Source organism: Heptranchias perlo, chromosome 3, assembly GCF_035084215.1.
Source record: "Heptranchias perlo isolate sHepPer1 chromosome 3, sHepPer1.hap1, whole genome shotgun sequence".
In the NCBI taxonomy this organism is placed as follows: Eukaryota; Metazoa; Chordata; class Chondrichthyes; order Hexanchiformes; family Hexanchidae; genus Heptranchias; species Heptranchias perlo.
This window is the reverse complement of record NC_090327.1, coordinates 56,632,945-56,654,035: the sequence shown is the minus strand read 5'-3', so window position 1 is coordinate 56,654,035 and position 21,091 is coordinate 56,632,945. Positions and strand designations below refer to the sequence as shown.

Sequence of the window (21,091 nt, the reverse complement as noted above, 5' to 3'; positions counted from 1 at the left end):
ACCTGTAGAACAAGGATCTGGGAGTAAAAGAAATTTTTAAAATTTATAAAAATAGTTCTTCTAGATTCAGTTACGGATAATCTTCACCTTGTCACATGTCCTTTAACTATTCACTCTAATACAATTGAACAGAGGTCTAGCAGGGTTTATTCTGTTTGCATGTGCTTTCCCTAGACTCTGGCTGCCCTAACAAGAAATTCAATAAATCTGCTTCCAAACCACCTTGCACAAGCTTTGCATGTCCAGTCTGGGCCTGAGGAAATTAACAAGCGAATAGAACATACCATCGACTTAAGGAGTGGGGATAAATTAAGAAGAGAGCATATCAAGCCTTTCTCACTGATGTTTAAAGACTCCAGCCTGGAGGAAAAGGTAGCTGGGCCACAAATACACATTTTGGCAGCCTTAGAAAAAAGGACACATTAAGTGGATACAAAGATATAAAAGCTATCAGGAAAGTAGATGCAATCTCAAATTTTGGAATTTGAAAAGTAAACATTTCTATTATTGTATACCTTTCACACAAAAAAGTTTTCAAGTGGTTAATAAAATGAAGAGAGATACGGTTAAACTGTGAAAGGAAAGATAATTAAAAGAGAAAGGTAATTTAATGTGTTACTCAATACTGATTATTTTGATAGTTCATCCATTGGATTTGGTTACTTATCAGATCATTTTTAAAGCTCCCTGTAAAGTAACCCTGACAATACCATTAGATATTTAGTATTGTTCTTTTTTTAATTGACACAACCCATCCTTCTGGTAGGCAAAATCTTGCTAATTTCCCAGAACCCCCATAGAGACAGATAAATCACTGCAAAGCACTGTGGGATCTGCACAATGTAGTCTGTTAATGTTTTGTGCTTCTTTCTTCCAGTATTCACAGATGCGAGATGAAGTTTTCAAGTCAAATCTGGTGTGTGCTTTTATTGTTCTTATATTTATCACAGCAATACAAAGTTTACTTCCTACATCAAGGTAAATATAAGCAAATGCCGTCCCCTCTTGAATTGTGTATTTTTTTTGCTACTTGGTGTGGCGTAACATGGAACTTTTTATTTTAGGATCCATAACGTTTTGGGGACAATGTTATTATTTATTTGCCTTAATGTTATTCAGAAGCCAAAAAGTGTCTTTGCAAATATATTCAATATTTTTTTCAAGCCCAGAGTGTTTTAATAAAAAGGTCTCAAAAACCATATAATCATATACCAAAAATAGAAAAGGAGGAAGAGATATGGAGAAAAAAGGAAATGACAAAGTCAAAAGAAAAAGAAATCCTGGTACGTATGAAGAAAAAATAGTGTAGTGTGGCATTACCACCATGCTAACTGGGATAGACTAAGGTCAGATCTAACAGCCCAAAGCTGGGCATTCGTGAGATGCTGTGGGCCCCCATCAGCAGTGGACTTGTATATCATCACCTTCTGTAACCTCTTGACCAGGCACATCTCTCACTCGTGTCCATTATCACTTAACCCGGAGACCAAGCCTGATTCAGTGGGGAGTGTTGAAGGGCATGCCAGGAGTAGCACCAGGTATACCTTAGAATAAGGCATCAATCTAGTGAAACTATAATTGAGCAAGCTGCTTGCTAAAGACCAAAATCATTAGACATCATTACCATTATTCTTGATGGGATGTGGTAAGGCTACAGAACGAACAGCTCAGAGCAAAGTTCTGTAGCTCTACCACATCCAGTCAAGGATGCTGGTGGACAACGAGTCAAATAACAGGAGGAGGAGGCTCCACGAACATCCCCCTTCTCAAACATGGTGGAGCCCAGCATGTGAGTGTAAAAGACAAGGCTGAAGTATTTGCAAGTATGTTCAATCAAATCTTGCCACATGAACGATCCTACTCAGCCTCCTCTCGAGGTCCACGCCAATATAGGTGCCAGTGTCCTGTCAATTTGGTTCATTCCATGTGACATTAAGAAGCAACCAAGTGCACCGATCCCAGTGAAGGTTATGGGCCCTGATTACACCCTGGTTATGATGCTGAAAATCTGTGCACCAGAGCTAGCAAGTCCCTTACACAAGCTGTTCCAGTTGAGCTATGACACTGGCAGCTACTCAACTCTAGATCTCATCGCAGCATTAATCTAGATGTGAATACAACAGATGAATACAACAAAAACTTGCATTTATATAGTGCCTTTAACCTAGTAAAACATCCCAGGGCGCTTCACGGAAGCGTTACCAAACAAAATTTGACACCGAACCACATAAGAAGATATTAGAAGAGGTGACCAAGAGCTCGATCAAAGAGGTAGGTTTTAAGGACCGTCTTAAAGGAGGATGGAGAGGTAGAGAGGTTTAGTGAGGGAATTCCAGAGCTTAGGGCCTAGGCAACTGAAAGCACAGGCGTCAATGGTGGAGTGATTAAAATTGGCGATGCACAAGAGGCACTATGTAAGGGCAAGTTATTGTAGTTGTTGTTGTTATAAGATCAGGAGTCGGGTTGATCGCTGATGATTCCACAGATTTCAGCTCCATTCACAACTCCTCCAATAATCAAGCAGCCCATGCGACATGGACATGTTGGGCCGAAGGGCCTGTTTCCATGTTGTAACTTCTATGATTCTATGCTAGCCTACAGTAGACCTTGAGCAACATCCAGGCTTGGGCTGATGTGGCAGGTGACATTCATGTCACAGTACCCAGTAATTACCCTCTCAAACAAGAGAAAGCCCAACCACCTCCCTCTGACCTTCAATGATGCCAACATTGCCAAGTCACCATCCAGCAACATCTTCAGTGTCACCACTGATCAGAACCTTAATGGACCAGCCATATCAACACCATGACTACAAAGGTGGAGCAGAGGATGGGTACTCTGCAAGAACTGACTCATTTCCTCAAAGCTTCTCCGTCATCTACAAGGCTCAAGTCAGGAGTGTGATAGAGTACATCGAGTTACATCGAGTTACATCGAGTCTACAGCACAGTAACAGACCATTCAGCCTAACTGGTCTATGCGGGCATTTATGCTCCATATGAACCTCCTCCCTCCCTTATTCATCGAAGCCTATCAACATACCCTTCTGTTCCTTTGTCCTTCGTGTGCTTATCTAGCTTCCCCTTAATTGCATCTGCGCTATTTGCCTCAACTACTCTTTGTGGTAGCGCATTCCACATTCTTACCACTCTTTGGGTAATGAAGTTTCTCCTGAATTCCCTATTGGATTTATTAGTGACTATCTAATATTGATGACCTCTAGTTTTTACATCTACCCCCTCAACCCTTTAATTATCTTAAAGACCACTATTAGGTCATCCCTCAGCCATCTCTTTTCTAGAGAAAAGAGCCCCAGCCTGTTTAGTCTTTCCTGAAAAGTATATCTTCTCAGTTCTGGTATCACCCTTATGAATCTTTTTTGCACTTTCTCCAATGCGTCTATATCCTTTTTATAATATGGAGATCAGAACTGTGCACAATACTCCAATTGTGGTCTAACCAACGCTCTATAAAAGTTTAACATAACTTCTCTGCTTTTCAATTCTATCCCTCTAGAAATGCACCCTAGTGCTTGGTTTGCCTTTTTTATGGCCTTATTAACCTGCGTCGCTACTTTTAGTGATTTGTGTATCTGTACCCCGAGATCTCTTTGCTCCTCTACCCCTCTTAGACTTATTATCCAAGTAATATGTGGCCTCCTTATTCTTCCTTCCAAAATTCACCACCTCACACTTATCTATATTGAAATTCATTTGCAACAAGCCCATTCTGCAAGGTTATTAATGTCTTCTTTCATTTTAACATTATTCCTTTGTATTAACCACAACCCCTCAATTTGGTGTCATTCGCAAATTTTGAAGTTGTACTTCCGATTCTGAAGTCCAAATCGTTGATGTAAATGGTGAACAGTGGTCCCAGCACTGATCCCTGTGGAACACCACTTCCCACCTTTTGCCAGTCTGAGTAGCTACCCTTAACCTCTACTCTCTGTTTTCTGTTTTGTAGCCAGCTTGTTATCCATTCCTTCCTGTCCCCTGACTCCACATGCCCTGATCTTAGTCATGAGTCTACAATGCAGTACCTTATTGAAGGCCTGTTGAAAATCCAAATATATTACATCTATTGCTATCGGCTATTTAAAATCTATATTAATGACTTAGATGAAGGGACCTCGTGTAATGCATCCAAGTTTGCTGACGATACAAAGCTAGGTGGGAAAGTAAGCTGTGAGGAGGACACAGAGTCTGCAAAGGGATATAGACAGGTTAAGTGAGTGGGCAAGAAGGTGGCAGATGGAGTATAATGTGGGAAAATGTGAGGTTATTCACTTTGGTAGGAAGAATTGAAAAATAGAATATTTTTTAAATGGTGAGGAACTATTAAATGTTGGTGTTCAGAGGGATTTGGATGTCCTTGTACACGAAACACAGAAAGTTAACATGCAGGTACAGCAAGCAATTAGGAAAGCAAATGGTATGTTAGCCTTTATTGCAAGAAAGTTGGAGTACAAGAGTAAGGAAGTCTTGCTACAATTGTACAGGGCTTTGATGAGACCACACCTGGAGTATTGTGTACAGTTTTGGTCTCCTTACCTAAGGAAGGATATATATGCCTTAGAGGCGGTGCAACAAATATTCACCAGATTGATTCCTGGGATGAGAGGGTTGTCCTATGGGGAGAGATTGAGAAGAATGGGTTTTTATTCTCTGGAGTTTAGAAGAATGGAAGGTGATCTCATTGAAATGTATAAAATTCTTAGAGGGCTTGATAGGGTAGATGCTGAGTGGCTGTTTCTCCTGGCTGGAAAGTTTAGAACTAACTAGGGGGCATGTTCTCAGGATAAGGGGTGAGCAATTTAGGACTGAGATGAGGAGAAATTTCTTCACTCAGAGGGTGGTGAAACTTTGGAATTGTCTACCCCACTATCTACTCTGTGGATGCTCAGTCGTTGAATATGTTCAAGACTGTGATCGATAGATTTTTGGACTCGAAGGGAATCAAGGAATATGGGGATCGGGCGGGAAAGTGGAGTTGAGGTTGAAGATCAACCATGATCTTATTGAATGGCGGAGAAGGCTTGAGGGGCCATACTGCTGCTGCTCCTATTTCTTATGTTCTTATGTTCTTACATTTACAGCATTACCCTTGTCTTGTTTCTGTTATTTCTTCAAAGAATTCAGTAAGGTTGGTCAAGTATGACTTTTCCTTCTGAAATCCACGCTGACTACTCTTTATTATATTTTTGTTTTCTAGATGTTTTTCTATTACATCTTTGAGTAAAGATTCCGTTATCTTTCCTACCCCTGACATTAAGCTAACTGATCTATACTTCCCTGGACTTGTTCTGTCTCCCTTTTTAATACTGGAATAACATCAGCTGTCTGCCAGTCCTCTGGCACTATTCCCTTTTCTAATGAATTTTTATATTTATGTAATAGTGCCTCTGCTATCTCTTCCCTAACTTCTTTTAATATGCATGAATGCAATCCATCCAGACCACGTGTTTTATCATCTCTAAGTTTGATTAATTTATCAATTATCTCTCCCCTTTCTATCTTAAATCATTTTATACATTTTTTGATCTCTTCTTCTAATACCCACCTTGTTAGTTTCCCTGGTAAATACTGAGGCAAAATAACTATTCAATATTCGCTGTCATTACCTGTGAGTTTATCTTGTGCATCCCTTACTGGCCCTATCCCCATGCCAATTTTTCTTTTGTTATTTATGTGTCTGTAGAATACTTTACTATTTCCTTTTATATTCCTTGATAGTTTAATTTTGTAGTTCCTCTTTGCTTTCCTAATTGTTTTTTTGTCATCCTCCCTAACCTCTTCGTATTCCCTTTTGTCATCCTCTCCTTTATTGTCTATGTACTTAGTGTATGCCTTTGTCTTTAGTTTCAATTTTACCCTGATCTCTTTATTCATCCATGATGTTTCATTATTGGCTCGTTTGTTCTTAATTTTTAGAGGAATAGATTTCTCTTGAACATTTCCTGAACATCTCCTGAATATTTCCCACTGCTGTTCTATCTCTTTGTCTGTCAACATTTTTTTCCAGTTTACCTTCACTTGTTCCATTCTCATCCCTCAAAATTAGCTTTTTTCCAATCTATTACTTTGATCTTTGTTTTTCTCAATCATTATTTTAAACCTTATTATGTAATGATCGCTATTGCCAAGATGTTCCCCTCGGCTTACTTCTCTCATCTGCTCTGGTTCATTTCCCATTACTAGGTCCAGCAGTGATTCCTCTCTTGTTGGGCTTCTCACATACTGGGTAATAAACGAGTCATGTCCACACTGTAAAAACTCCATTCCCCCTTCCCTACCTCTTTTTGCCACTTCATTTGGGGATAGTTGAAATCTCCCATGATTATTATTCAATTTTTTACTCATTTCATAGATTTGTCTACATATTTCTTCCTCCACTTCCCTTCCACTATTAGGTGGTCTGTAGAATATACGTATTAACGCGAACGATCCCATCTTATCCTTTGTCTCAATCGATTTGGATCCCATCTTATTACTTATGTCCCTTTTTTCTATTGCCATTATGTTATCTCTAATTAGTACAGCCACTCCCCCCTTCTTGCTTCCCTATCCTTTCTAAATACGTTATATCCTGCAATATTTAACTGCCAGTCCTGTTCTTTATGTAGCCATGTTTCAGTTATCCCTACTATATCTGGCTCCTCGCTGCGAATTATTGCACCCAGCTCCCCCATTTTGTTTCTGATGCTGTACACATTGCTTTACAGGCAATTTAATTTGTTTTTAATAATTGTTCCCCTCACTTTATTTTTAAGTCATTTTGTACTCATGTTCTATAACTGTATTTGTTCCCTGATCGTTTATGTTACCCTTGTTCCTTACCTTGGTCTGACTTTTACTCTCATCTCCTATTTCTTTTATCTTCAGCCTTAAGTTATTTTCACCAGATCCCACCCCCTGTCTTACCAGTTTAAACTCCTATCGACAGCCCTATTTATCCTTTCTGCTAGGACTCTGGTCCCATTCTGGTTCAGGTGGAGCCCATCACAACGGTACAGCTCCTTCCTGTCCCAGTACTAGTGCCAGTGTCCCATGAAATGGAACCCCTGCTTCCCATACCAATCTTTCAGCTATGCATTCAACTTCCTGATCTGCCTATCCCTATACTAATTACCACATGGCTCATGTAGTAATCCCGAGATTACCACCTGTGAGGTCCTGTTTTTTAATTTAGATCCTAACATCTGATATTCTATTAGCAGGACCTCCTCCCTTTACTTCCCTATGTCCTTGGTCCCAACATGGACCACGACAACTGGATCTTCCCCCTCCCTTTCCAAGTTCCTCTCCAGTTGCTCCAAGATATCCTTTACCTTCGCACCAGGTAGGCAACACTTGGTAGCACTCTTGGTCGCGACTGCAGAGTGCTACCTATCCCCCTAATTATCAAATCCCCTATGACTACAACCTTTCTATTTGGCTCTTCCCCCTTGGACTGCCTCATGCTCCACGGTGCCATGGTTAGCATTCTGGCTGTTCACCCCGCAGCCTACATCCTTATCCTCACAGATAACAAGTACACTGTACCTGTTGGACAGGACCAGTGTCTGCTGGACCTCCTTCTCTATCTCCCATTGATTCCCCCTACTCTGCTGGCTAACAGTCACACTCTCCCCTTCCTGCACCTATGCTTTCCTCTGAGGTGTGACTGTACTCTGGTGGAAACTATCCAAGGATTCCTCCCACTCCCTTATGTGTCAGAGCGGCTCTAACTCACACTCCAGCTCAGGGCCTCTGAGCTGAAGTGTCTCAAGGAAGAGACATTTCCTGCAGAGGTGGCAATCCAGGACAGTCTCACTGTCCACAAAATCCCACATATCACGGTCGCCTGGATGGTTGCAGCTGCAACAAGGCTTAAGAAGTTCAACACCATCCTGGAAAAAGGTCGCTTGACTGGCGCCCCTGCCACTGGATTCATTATTCACCCCCTCCACCACCAGCGCACTATGGCTGCAGTATGTATGATCTATAGGGTGCACTGCAGCAACTTACCAAGCTTACTTTGACAGTAATTCCCTCTCCTCTGATCTGTGCCACTGAGATGGACAATCATAGAATTATAGAATCATAGACAGTTACGGCACAGAAGGAGGCCACTCAGCCCACCGTGTCCGTACTGGCCGAAAAAGAACTATACAGCTTAATCCCACTTTCCAGCACTTGGTACATAGCCCTGTAGGTTACGGCACTTCAAGTGCACATCCAAGTACTTTTTAAATGAGTTGAGGGTTTCTGCCTCTACCACCCTTTCAGGCAGTGAGTTCCAGACTCCCACCACCCTCAGGGTGGAAAGATTTCTCCTCAGCTCTCCTCTAATCCTCCTACCAATTACTTTAATTCTATGCCCCCTGGTCACTGACCCCTCTGCTAAGGGAAATAGGTCCTCCCTACCCATTCTATCGAGGCCCGTCATAATTTTATATACCTCAATTAAATCTCTCCTCAGCCTCCTTTGTTCCAAAGAAAACAACCCCAGCCTATCCAATCTTTTCAAATAGCTAAAATTCTCCAGTCCTGGCAACATTCTCGTAAATCTCCTCTGTACCCTCTCCAGTGCAACCGCATCTTTCCTGTAATGTGGTGACCAGAACTGTACACAGTACTCAAGCTGTGGCCTAACTAGTGTTTTATACAGTTCTAGCATAACCTCCCTGCTCTTATATTCTATGCCTCGGCTAATAAAGGAAAGTATCCCATGTGAATTTTTAACCACCTTATCTACCTGTTCTGCTACCTTCAGGGATCTGTGGACATGCACTCCAATGTCCCTTTGTTCCTCTACACCTCTCAGTATCCTCCCATTTATTGTGTACTCCCTTGCCTTGTTTGCCCTCCCCAAATGCATTACCTCACACTTCTCTGGATTGAATTCCATTTGCCACTTTTCTGCCCACCTGACCAGTCCATTGATATCTTCTCTGCAATCTACAGCTTTCCTCCTCGCTTTCAACCACACGGCCAATTTTTATATTATCTGCAAACTTCTTAATCAAGCCCCCCACATTCAAGTGCAAATCATTAATATATACCACAAAAAGCAAGGGACTTAGTACTGAGCCTTGCGGGACCCCACTGGAAACAACCTTCCAGTCACAAAAACACCCGTCAACCATTACGGGTGCACATTCCTGCCACTGAGCCAATTTTGGATCCAACTAGCCACTTTTCCCACTTTCCCTTGGATCCCATGGGCTTTTGGACATGGACAAGTGCAACGTTGTTGTAGGAACACCATCACCTCCAAGTTACCCTTCACGTACCATCCTGACCTGGACATATATCACCATTCCTTCATCATCGCTGGGTCAATATCTTGGAGTTCCCTACCTAACACCATCGTGGGAGCACCATCATCACAAGGACTGCAGCGTTTCAAGAAGAAGACCCATGATGATTTTCTCAGGGCAACCAAGGATGGGCAGTTAATTTGATCTTGCCAATGTCACCCACATTCTGGGAACAAATATAAAGAAAAGAACAGAGAGAAAAAAAATGTAAATGTTTTGGTGGAGATGCCACCAAACAGCAAGTTTTATCAACGAGTTGGATTTTAAGGAGGGTCTTAAATGAGCAGAGGAAGATGCAGAGGTGGAGGGGTTTAGGGAGGGAATTCCAGCTGTAGTGCTGAAGACTTGTGCTCCAGAACTAGCTGCGCCTCTAGCCAAGCTGTTCCAGTACAGCTACAACACTGGCATCCACCCGACAATGTGGAAAATTGCCCAGGTATGTCCTGTCCACAAAAAGCAGGACAAATCCAATCCGGCCAATTACCGCCCCATCAGTCTACTCTCAATCATCAGCAAAGTGATGGAAGGTGTCATCGACAGTGCTATCAAGCGACACTTACTCACCAATAACCTGCTCACCGATGCTCAGTTTGGGTTCCGCCAGGACCACTCGGCTCCAGACCTCATTACAGCCTTGGTCCAAACATGGACAAAAGAGCTGAATTCCAGAGGTGAGGTGAGAGTGACTGCCCTTGACATCAAGGCAGCATTTGACCGAGTGTGGCACCAAGGAGCCCTCGTAAAATTGAAGTCAATGGGAATCAGGGGGAAAACTCTCCAGTGGCTGGAGTCATACCTAGCACAAAGGAAGATGGTAGTGGTTGTTGGAGGCCAATCATCTCAGCCCCAGGGCATTGCTGCAGGAGTTCCTCAGGGCAGTGTCCTAGGCCCAACCATCTTCAGCTGCTTCATCAATGACCTTCCCTCCATCATAAGGTCAGAAATGGGGATGTTCGCTGATGACTGCACAGTGTTCAGTTCCATTCGCAACCCCTCAGATAATGAAGCAGTCCGAGCCTGCATGCAGCAAGACCTGGACAACATCCAGGCTTGGGCTGATAAGTGGCAAGTAACATTCGCGCCAGATAAGTGCCAGGCAATGACAATCTCCAACAAGAGAGAGTCTAACCACCTCCCCTTGACATTCAACGGCATTACCATCGCCGAATCCCCCACCATCAACATCCTGGGGGTCACCATTGACCAGAAACTTAACTGGACCAGCCATATAAATACTGTGGCTACGAGAGCAGGTCAGAGGCTGGGTATTCTGCGGCGAGTGACTCACCTCCTGACTCCCCAAAGCTTTCCACCATCTACAAGGCACAAGTCAGGAGTGTGATGGAATACTCTCCACTTGCCTGGATGAGTGCAGCTCCAACAACACTCAAGAAGCTCGACACCATCCAAGATAAAGCAGCCCGCTTGATTGGCACCCCATCCACCACCCTAAACATTCACTCCCTTCACCACCGGCGCACTGTGGCTGCAGTGTGCACCATCCACAGGATGCACTGCAGCAACTCGCCAAGGCTTCTTCGACAGCACCTCCCAAACCCGCGACCTCTACCACCTAGAAGGACAAGGGCAGCAGGCGCATGGGAACAACACCACCTGCACGTTCCCCTCCAAGTCACACACCATCCCGACTTGGAAATATATCGCCGTTCCTTCATTGTCGCTGGGTCAAAATCCTGGAACTCCCTTCCTAACAGCACTGTGGGAGAACCGTCACCACACGGACTGCAGCGGTTCAAGAAGGCGGCTCACCACCACCTTCTCGAGGGCAATTAGGGATGGGCAATAAATGCCGGCCTTGCCAGCGACGCCCGCATCCCGTGAACGAATAAAAAAAAAAAAAAGCATGGGACCTAGATGGCTGAAGGCATGGCCGTCAATGGTGGGGCGAAGGGAAGGAGGGTTGCACAAGAGGCCAGAGTCAGGGGAACGGAGGGTCCTGGGGGAGGTGGTTGTACGGCTGGAGGAGGTTACAGAGGTGGTGGGGGGGCGGTTGGCAAGGCCATGAAGGGATTCAAACACGGGGGTGAGAATTTTAAGTTGGAGCCGTTGGAAGACCAGGATCCAATGTAGGTCAGCAACGACAGGAATGATGGGTGTGCGGGAATTGGTGCAGGTTAGGATTTGGGCAGCATAGTTTTGGATGAGCTGAGGATGGGAGGCCAGCCAGGAAAGCATTGGAATAGTCAAGTCTGGAGGTGACAAAGGCATGGATGAGAGTTTCAGCAGCAGATGGGCTGAGGCAGGGACGGGCGATATTATGTAAGTGGAAGTAGGCGCTCCTTTTGATGGAGAGGTTATGGGGCTTGAAGTTCAGCTCAGGGTCAAATAGGATGCCGAGGTTCTGAACTGTCTGCTTAAACCTGAGATAGTGGCCAGGGAGGGGGATCGAATTAGTGGCAAGGGTACAGTTTGTGGCAGAGGGCAAAGATTAGTGCCTTCCTAATGCAAGTGACAGTAATATTAAACAGCCAGTTCATGGGTAAGGCAAGGCAAGGCCCACCATAGAAATGTAACATCCCTCTCTCAAAACAAGAAAGGTCTGACTGACATTTTTACTTCACTGAGAGCTGAGAGCTGAGGTTGTGAAGTGGTTATCTACCATATAAAAACAACGATTCACAAACACTGAGAACAGGACGAAAAACTGGCAAGGCATTAGTAGCCATAAGGCAAGAACAGACCATCTGGATTCATTGGCACAAACTAAATTTGTGTCTCTGGAGAGGCAGGAACAAAAGCTGAGTATTAGTTTTCATGTGGGCACACTTGTTCCCTTCCAAAATATGTACATACTACCAACTGGCAGCTTATCAATGATCCTGAAGCAGTGGTGGACAATAGTTTAAAAATAGTTCAAACATTATGATGACAGCATTTGGTTCTGTACCACTGATACAAAGGAAAAGAAGCTTAGCATATTCTAAGGGTCATAGAATCATAGAAAATTTACGGTGCAGAAGGAGGCCATTCGGCCCATCGTGTCTGTGCCGGCCGAAAATGAGCCACCCAGCCTAATCCTACTTCCCAGCACTTGGTCCGAAGCCTTGTAGGTCACGGCACTTCAGGTGCACATCCAAGTACTTTTTAAATGTGAAGACGATTTCTGCCTCTACCACCCTTTCAGGCAGTGCGTTCCAGACCCCCACCACCCACTGGGTGAAAAAAATTTTTCCTTAGTTCCCTTCTAATCCTTCTACCAATCACTTTAAATCTATGCCCCCTGGTTATTGACCTCTCTGCTAATGGAAATAGGTCCTTCCTATCCACTCTATCTAGGCCCCTCATAATTTTGTACACCTCAAATAAATCAACCCCCAGCCTTCTCTGTAACAAAGAAAACAACCCCAGCCTATCTAATCTTGTCATAGCTAAAATTCTCACTAATAGAAACAGTTCCACAAGTGGGGCAAAATTTTGGTCTTCATCACATGGGTGGTAATTTGAGCGAGCAGGTTGTCCGCCCGTTATAGAAACCACCCAATTTTCGTTTCATTGATGAATTTAACTGCTCAGTGGCCAGCTCATCTAATACCAGTGAAATAGCAGCCTCAATACGTAATCTGTTCAGTAGCCATTTGAGAATTCTAATTTTGTTAGTGTGACCAAAAGGTGAAAATAGTTGGGGCCAATATTAACTTTGGGTGAACTTCAGGCAGGCCGCCTAATGTCCTTGCCAAGAGGCCCGAGCCATTTTAATGGCTAGACCTAATTTCAATATGCACTACAAGTTGCAAGCGCTGAATTAGTGATCAGAGGCAGCTCATCGACCAGGATGGGGGGGGGGGCGGTGGCCGGAATTCGTGGCTCCTACGTGGAGCCGTGCCGGAAGTAATAATTTAAAGGAGGAGAGGCCATTGCAGGAGGTGGGCATGGAGGAGGCAGCAGCAGGTGGGAAGATTTTTATGGTGCTAGGAGGAGCATGAATGCTCTTCCTGTACCCACAACAATCTTTGAAAGAACTTGTCTTTTCCAGTTTTCTGTGTGGCCTGTTTAAGGACCGCTGGTTAGGCCACTCCACACCTAGTTCCAATGGGCAGAGTATGCTCCACCCATTGGTACCACAAAATTGCATTGGGGGTCTATGTATGTCAAAGGACTCCGATTTGTATGTTACATTTACGCTCCTGCCTGAAGCAACGGTAATGTCATCCCCTGAATTTCGGAAGGCTACCACCCTGTTCCTGCTCGGCAGAGGCATGAAAACACACCCAAGTATTTTACTTCTATTTCTACCAGTGAAAATTCAGCTTGTCTTGCTTTATTGTCTGGCCAGACCAGTACAGTTCATAGTAGGACATGTGTTCGTAAGTTGGATGGTTTTTCACGTGAAACGTTATTTAGAGTGATATTTTGACTGTATATGGTGAAACAAATGACCTTGCTATGTTTTCTCTTTAGAACAATGCCAATGGTGATCCAGTTTACCATTCTGATCATGTTGCATGCTGCACTGGTGTTAATTACTACTGCAGAGGATTATAAATGTCTACCTTTAGTGCTTCGGAAATCATGCTGCTGGATCAACGAAACGCATTTCGCAAGGAATGTCATCATTTTTGCCTCCATTATGATAAACTTTCTTGGTGCTATAATAAATATAGTACGTATTAGGTTATTATTGTGCTATTTTTAGTGAGATAAGTCTAAATTAAGTAACTTTAATACAGGTTTAAATAGAAGATCGTCGGGCTCCATGTCTTTTTAATATTGAAGTTTATTTTCCAACCTTCAAGGAAATAGAGGTCCAAAGATTTGCTGTCGGATATACTTTTAATACTCAGCAAAGTAAAGCAAATGAGTGAGATGTTTATAAAGGCAGAGAAACTATAGCTTCTCAACAAATTTTCTGAAGAATATTAAGCTACTAAATCACATACAATGTAATAGAATTTAAGGCCAACTCTTTCATAATTAAATATACCGTTATTCTGATTTATATCATATCATCTCATTACTTTAATATACCATTTGGATAAAATTTGATGCTCAACTTTGATAAGATCACAGTTAGAGCTAACATCCTTTATGACTAGTTTCAGTGAGAGTTTCCGGATGAAATTCTCCCCTGAACTCACCTGCTTCTTGAATCTAATTCTTTCAAAACTATTACTTGCATACTCCACCTTGTACAGCTGGATCATTGGAGTTCCCCTCCCCCCTCCCTTCAGAGTCTTACTGGGGAGAAGAAGGAATTTGCACATATTCTTCATTGCCTCTAATCTAGTGAATAACTTCGCCTTAAACTGATTTTTGGATAAATGTATTAATTCCCCAGTGGAAATGATGTAGGGCTCCCATTTTATACTTAATATGCACATGATATGTAAAGTATTATCACCTTTTCAACAGTGTGTACTGCTGCCTTTCTGTCTTGTAATTTTCTGTTCCAGAAAAATTAATAGAGGGGCTCTATTTTTATATTTAAGATATTGAAGCTTAAATCTGGCATGAAAAAGTTACTTGTCTTGAATGACAGTTTTGGACTCAAAGGATCAGAGGCTTAATGACTAAAGCCTTCCGGCAAGAAGCCTCCTGCTGTCACATAAAGCATCCTTTCCAGCAGATCCTTGTGATATTCTGAATCGAACAGGCAGTTTCAAATTTTTATTCATATGTGTATGTTAGCTTTTAATACAGGCATTTTTCTCCTGTGAGCCATCAATATAGGGGTTTCTCCAGTATTTCTCCCCCTCCCCCCCCCCCCTCCCCCCATTGAGGGCAGGAGAAATGCAAGGGTTCAATATCATGTATACAAAACATAGGAAAAAGGATCGGGAAGATAAACTGGTCCATCCAGCCTACATGCACCATCAACTCATCCCCAAAGCCACGCAATCTCCTGGGAGTGACAAAATAAAAAACGGAAAATAGAAACCCTAGGACAATTTAAGAAAAAAAGCCCTGGGAAATTTGTGTCTGACCCCCGAAGATGATCAAGCATGTGTCCAGGAGACTGCAATAACTAATAATACCAGTGACCTCTCACCCCCCCCATCTGCTACAATTCGAGATGTCTTCCACTCGTAGGGACTCATCCAGCTCCCTTTTAAAGGTCTGTAGCAAATCCACACTCACTGCACGTACTGGCTACCTATTCCAGAGATCGAAAAGAAGCACTTCCTGGCATCTAACCTAACACTATGTTTTCTTATAACCACTAGTCCTCCCCTTCCTATCGAGCTCAAATAATCTATCGATCCGAACAGTATCTATTCCCTTCATCATTTTAAAGATCTGTCATTTCCCCTCAAGGTCTACACTCCTCCAGTGACAAAAAGCTCCAGTTCACTGAGCCTTTCCTGATCAGTAAGATTCAGGTCGGGAATTTCCTCACAACGGCTCCATTTATGCACGTAAACGGGGTTTAAGCTGCACTTCCGGCAAAATCACAGCAGCGTAGATGGAGCAGCTCCGAGGAAATTCCCAGCCTATGTATTATTCTTATGTATTGTTGATCCCACCCTCCCATTGCTTATTTGGGAAATGTCAAACAGTGTGCTCTGAATTCTTCCATTTACTCATAATTATCTAGAAATTAAAAAAAATAAGTATTTCAGTGTGAAGAAAACTGCTTTTCATGTTTGATAGACATGAATTTTTTTTGTTATATAGACAGTGGCAGACCGTCATGCAATGACTCCTATATTGACAGATTAAAATACACTCCTGTATTTAGCAGATTGCTTATCAAATATGTGTTTTGATATCTTTATATCTTTGCTAAATATTTAGATCAAATCAATTTTAAAATTACTAGATATCATATTTGTGAATGATTAATATATCCCACCTGACATTTGAGCTTCTTTTTCAGTTTTGGTGTGATTCAGATAAATCGACAAACATAAAGAACCAGACATTCAACTCCACTGCCATGTGTACAGACATATGCTTCAATCCAGAGGTATTTAAATACTCTGTTTTCATTCATGTGTATCTTTAATTTAATCACCTTCTAAGTACACCAGATGTATTTTTGATAAATCTTGACAGTCTGACTATATGCAGTATGAATGAAAAAGAACATGCACCTGGGCCTTTTGCCCCTGCAGACACAAGCAGTAACTCACTGGTACCAATGAGAAAATGAACTGCCAAGATCTTTCTCATGAGGAAATGAATTGTGAGGTTGTTCTTATTCTGACTGATGAGCTTGAATTAAAATCTTTCTAGCCCACTTTGTCCTGTAAACTGGATGATGTTTTGTACTCATCAAAGTGAATAATGTCAGTACTAGCGGATGGAACACTTATTGCCAACTTTGTCATCCACTGTCAGCATTGTGCACTTCCAGATCAGCAATAACAATAACTTGCATTTATATAGTACCTCTAATATAGAAAAACATTCCAAGGTGCTTCACGGGAGCATAATCAGTCAAACATTGACACAGAGCCAAAGAAGATATTAGGAGGGGTGACTAAAACCTTGGTCTAAGGGCTGAGTTTTAAGCAGAGACTTAAAGGAGGGGAGGGAAGTGGAGAGATGTCAAGGTTTAGGGAGGGAATTCCAGAGCTTAGGGCGTAGATGGCTGAAGGCATGGCCACCTCCAATAGTGGGGCGAAGGTACTGGGAGATGTACAAGAGGTCAGAGCTGGAAGAATGCAGAGTTCTTGGGGGTTGTAGGGCTACAGGAGGTTACAGTGATAGGGAGGGTCAAGGCCATTATTAAATTTGAGGCATTGGGGGACCGGGAGCCAATGTAGGGGTGATGGGTGAGTGGGACTTAGTGTGGGTTAGGATACGGGCAGCAGAGCTTCAGATGAACTGATGTTTATGAAGGGTGGAGGATGGGAGGCTAGCGAGGCGAACACTGGAGGCGACCAAGACATGGATGAGGGTTTTGGCATCAGATGGGCTGAGACAGTGGAGGAGATGGGCGATCTTACGGAGATGAAAATACGCGCTCTTTGTGATGGAGAGAAGGTGGGGTCTAAAGCTCAGCTCAGGGTCAAATAGGATGCTGAGGTTGCAAACAGTCTGGTTCAACCTGAGAGAGTGGCTGGGAGCGGAATGGAATCGAAGGGTTCAGAGTTTGTGGTGGGGGCCGAAGATGATGACTTTGGCCTTCCCAATATTTAACTGGAGAAATTGCAGCTCATCGACAATTGGATGTCGGACAAACGGTCTGACAACACAAAGGCAGTGGAGGGCTCAAGAGAGATCATGGAGAGGTAGAGCTGGGTGTCATCGGCATACATATGGAACCTGACTCTATGTATGATGTCACCAAGGTGCAGCAGGTATATGAGGAACAGGGGGGGTCCTAGAATAGATCCTTGGGGGACTCTAGATGTAACGGTGTGAGGTGGGAAAAGAAGCCATTGAGAGAGATTCTCGGACTACAAATGGATTGGTAAGAGTGGAACCGAGAGGGCAGTCCCATTGAGCTGGACAACAGAGCAGAGGCATTGGAGGAGAATGGTGTGGTCAACAATGTCAAAGACCGCAGAGAGGTTGAGAAGGATGAGGAGGGATAATACACCATGATCACAGTCACAGAGGATGTCATTTGTGACTTTGATTAGGACAGATCCAGTTCTGTGGTAGAGATGGAAACCTGATTTGAGAGATTCAAACGTGGGAAAGATGGGCACAGATTTCGAAGGTGACAACATGTTCAAGGACTTTGGAGAGTCCTTGAACATGTTGAAGGGTGGAGGATGGGAGGCTAGCGAGGCGAACACTGGAGGCGACCAAGACATGGATGAGGGTTTTGGCATCAGATGGGCTGAGACAGTGGAGGAGATGGGCGATCTGACGGAGATGAAAATACGCGCTCTTTGTGATGGAGAGAAGGTGGGGTCTAAAGCTCAGCTCAGGGTCAAATAGGATGCTGAGGTTGAAGATGGGGCAGTTGTTTGCAAGGACAGATCGGTCGAGGATTTTTTTTTTTGAGGAGGGTGATGATGGCGATTTTGGAAGGAAGGGGGACAGTATCTGAGAAGTGGGAATCATTTATAATGTCAGCTAACCGTGGGTCCTGGAAGGGAAGTTGGGTGGTCAGCAGTATAGTGGAAATGGGGTCAAGGAAGCAGGGGGTGGATCTCATGGACAAGATTAGCTCAGAGAGAGCATATGGGGAGATAGGAGAGATACTAGAGAAGGAAACTAAAGAAACATCAGATATAGAATCATAGAAATTACAGCACAGAAGGTGGCTTTGACCAATCATATCTATGCTGGTGTTACTTTCTTAATTGGAGCTAATTACTCTAATTCCACAACCTTTCCCTGGAACATATTCCATTCTTCCTTTTCAAATACTTAATTCCAACCCAATAGATTCTGTCTTTGGGGTACTTAAAGGACCAATGACATAGGAAGAAAAAGGGTTGAGGTCCTGCAGTCAGAGTTTCAGGAGCTAGGGAGGAAGTTAAAAAGCAACACCTCAAAGGTAGTAATCCCTAGATTACTCCCAGTGCCATGTACTAGTGAGTATAGGAATAGTAGGATAAGACAGGTTAATGTGTGGCTGGAGAAATGACGCAGGAGGGAGGGCTTCAGATTCCTGGGGCATTGGGACCAGTTCTGGGGCAGGAGGGATCTGTTCAAGATGGAAGGGTTGCACCGCAACAGAGCTGGGACCAATGTATTCGTGGGGAGGGTCGCTAGTGCTTTGGGGGAGGGTATAAACTAATTTGGCAGGGGGTAGGCACTAGGACGAAACATTAGAGAGGAGAAACAAAGTGCACAGAGGAAGAGGAGGACAAATAGAACTAGGGTAAAGAATAGTTCAGAAATAGGAGGGATCAAACAGGGGACAAATGTGAGACAGTCTAAGATGAGTTTGGAGTGCATGTGCGTAAATGCTCGTAGCATAGTAAATAAGGTTGGTGAGCTGCAGACTCAAGTCGCCTCATGGGACTATGATATAGTGGCAATAACAGAAACCTGGCTCAAAGACAGGGGAGGATTGAGTACATAATGTTCCTGGCTACAAGGTATTCAGGAGGGATAGGGAAGGAAAGAAAGGAGTTGGGGGGGGAGGGGTGGTGGTGGCAGTATTGATCTGGGTCACCAAATAGTGGGAAGGAAATAGAGGAGCAAGTTTGCAGGCAAATTACAGAAAGATGCAATAACTATAGAGTAGTGATAATGGAGGACTTCAATTATCCCAATATAGACTGGGACTCTAACGGTGTAAAGGGCAAAGAGGGGGAGGAATTTCTGAAATGTGTACAAGACAACTTTCTTGAACAGTGTGTTCCCAGCCCAATGAGAAAGGAAACAGTGCTGGATCTAGTTCTGGGGAATGAAGTGGGGCAGATGGAGCATGATTCAGTGAGAGAGCATTTGGGAAACAGTGATCATAATATCATTAGGCTTAGAAAAGTTATGGAAAAGGACAAGGAACAATTAAATGTGAAAATACTTAACTGGAGGAGGGCAAGTTTCAGTGAGTTAAAAAGGCACGTTGCCCAGGTGGATTGGAATCAAAAATTGATAGGCAAAACAGTAACTGAACAATGGGAGGCCTTCAAGAAGGAGATAGTTCAGGTACAGAGTAGACACATCCCTATGAGGGGGAAAGGAAGGGCATCCAAAGCTGGAGCTCCCTGGATGACTAAAGATATAGAGTAAAATGAAACAGAAAAAGGAAGCTTATGAGGAATATAAGGTTAATACAGTAGAAAACCAGGCTGAATACAGAAAGTACAGAGGAGATCTAAAAAAGGAAATAAGTGGGGCAGAGAGCGAGCATGAGAATAGATTAGTGGCTAACATAGAAGGGAACCCAAAAGTCTTTTATAAACATATAAATAGTAAAAGGTAGTCAAAGGAAGGGTGGGACCGATTAGTGACAAAAAAGGAGATCTTCTTGTGGAGGCAGAGGGTATGCATCGGTCTTCACTAGAGAAGAGTAGCAATGTTGGATAGGATAAAACTAGATAGAGAGGAGGTACTTAATAGATTGGAAGTACTCAAAGTAGAAAAGTCACTCGGTCAGATGGGATGCATCCTAGGTTACTGAGGGAAGTGAGGGTGGAAATTGGGGAGGCACTGGCCACAATCTTCCAAACTTCCTTAGATGTGGGGATGGTGCCAGAGAACTGGAGGATTGCAAAGATTACATCCCTGTTCAAAAGAGGGGAGAGGGATAAATTTGGCAATTACAGGCCAGTCAGCCTAACATCGGTAGTGGGGAAACTTTTAGAGACAATAATCTGGGACAAAATTAATTGGCACTTGAAAAAGTATGGGCTAATAAATGAGAGTCAGCTTGGATTTTTTTAAAGGAAAATCGTGTTTGACGAACTTGATTGAGTTTTTGATGAAATAACCGAGAGGATTGATAAGGGTAGTACGGTTGATGTTGTGTATATGGACTTTCAAAAGGCATTTGATAAAGTACCACATTATGGACTTGTTAGCAAAATTGAAGCCCATGGAATTAAATGGACAGCATGGATACAAAATTGGCTAAGGGACAGAAAGCAGAGAGTAGTGGTGAACAGTTGTTTATCAGATTAGAGGGAAGTATATATTCCCAAGGATGGGTGAAACTAGAAGATGTTCCCAAGGATGGGTGAAACTAGAACTAGGGGGCATAATCTTAGAATAAGGGGCTGCTCTTTCAAAACTGAGATGAGGAGAAACTTCTTCACTCAGAGGGTAGTAGGTCTGTGGAATTTGCTGCCCCAGGAAGCTGTGGAAGCTACATCATTAAATAAATTTAAAACAGAAATAGACAGTTTCCTAGAAGTAAAGGGAATTAGGGGTTACGGGGAGCGGGCAGGAAATTGGACATGAATTTAGATTTGA

General features: G+C 43.2%; 1 protein-coding gene across 2 annotated transcripts in view; it reads left to right on the top strand.

Annotated features, from left to right (window-relative positions):
* Positions 1–21,091, top strand: part of adcy8 (adenylate cyclase 8 (brain)) — a 100,433-nt gene that overhangs the window by 51,518 nt on the left and 27,824 nt on the right. For both annotated transcript variants that reach the window (XM_067979755.1, XM_067979756.1), the window contains exons 8-11: positions 175–372; positions 878–978; positions 13,724–13,925; positions 16,140–16,229. In XM_067979755.1, the coding sequence (XP_067835856.1) occupies positions 175–372; positions 878–978; positions 13,724–13,925; positions 16,140–16,229 (591 nt within the window). The remainder of the gene's footprint in view (positions 1–174; positions 373–877; positions 979–13,723; positions 13,926–16,139; positions 16,230–21,091) is intronic.